The sequence below is a fragment of the Ceratina calcarata genome, unplaced genomic scaffold, assembly GCF_001652005.2.
Source record: "Ceratina calcarata isolate Rehan_Ccalc_2016 unplaced genomic scaffold, ASM165200v1 scaffold8883, whole genome shotgun sequence".
Taxonomy (NCBI): Eukaryota; Metazoa; Arthropoda; class Insecta; order Hymenoptera; family Apidae; genus Ceratina; species Ceratina calcarata.
Window position 1 is genome coordinate 1 of NW_017180243.1, and position 573 is coordinate 573.

Here is a 573-nt window from a genome sequence, read left to right on the forward strand (position 1 = left end):
ATATTTTTCTTTCTTATGCTTTTTTGATTTCTTATGTTTGTGTCTTTTAACAGATTTTCTATGATCGGAATCACTGTCATCTGAATTCTCCCTCTTTCGTTTGACTGCAGTTTCTGACTTAATTTTTAATGATTTTTCACTGGTACTACTTCCCATAATGCTTAAATACTTTTTGATATCATGAATAGGATCGGCAAGTGCCTTTTTCTTAACTTGTACTTCTATATCCTTTTCTGTATCCCTTAATCTTTCTGGTAATTCCTCATACCAGTTCTTTTTACCTGTGGCCTCATTGGTATCTTGTCCAAGGTATGTAAGATATCCTATCTGTTTTTCATATTTTTCTTTCTCTTCTTTCTTCTCCTTTTCATGTTCTGCATTAGGTCTGTGGTGGTCAAGTTTTCCTTCTTCAAGTTCAGCAAAGAAATTGACATGATCCCATGTAGATGAGGATGATACATTTGTTTCGTTATCCTCTGTCTTTGTTCTTCCATCGTATTTTGATCTCGCTTTGTCTCTCAAATAATTGATCCTAGCTTCAGTCTCCTAAATACATAAAATATATCATTAAAT

At 33.2% G+C, this 573-nt stretch overlaps 1 protein-coding gene across 1 annotated transcript; it reads right to left on the reverse strand.

Moving 5' to 3' along the window:
* Positions 1 to 3: 3 nt before the first annotated feature.
* On the reverse strand, positions 4 to 546 carry LOC108631374 (leukocyte receptor cluster member 1 homolog; the record flags this gene model as incomplete). The annotated part of the gene is made up of 1 exon (XM_018035226.1): positions 4 to 546. A coding segment is annotated over one exon (543 nt), but the record flags the coding sequence as incomplete, so codon positions are not given.
* Between the last annotated feature and the right edge of the window lie 27 nt (positions 547 to 573).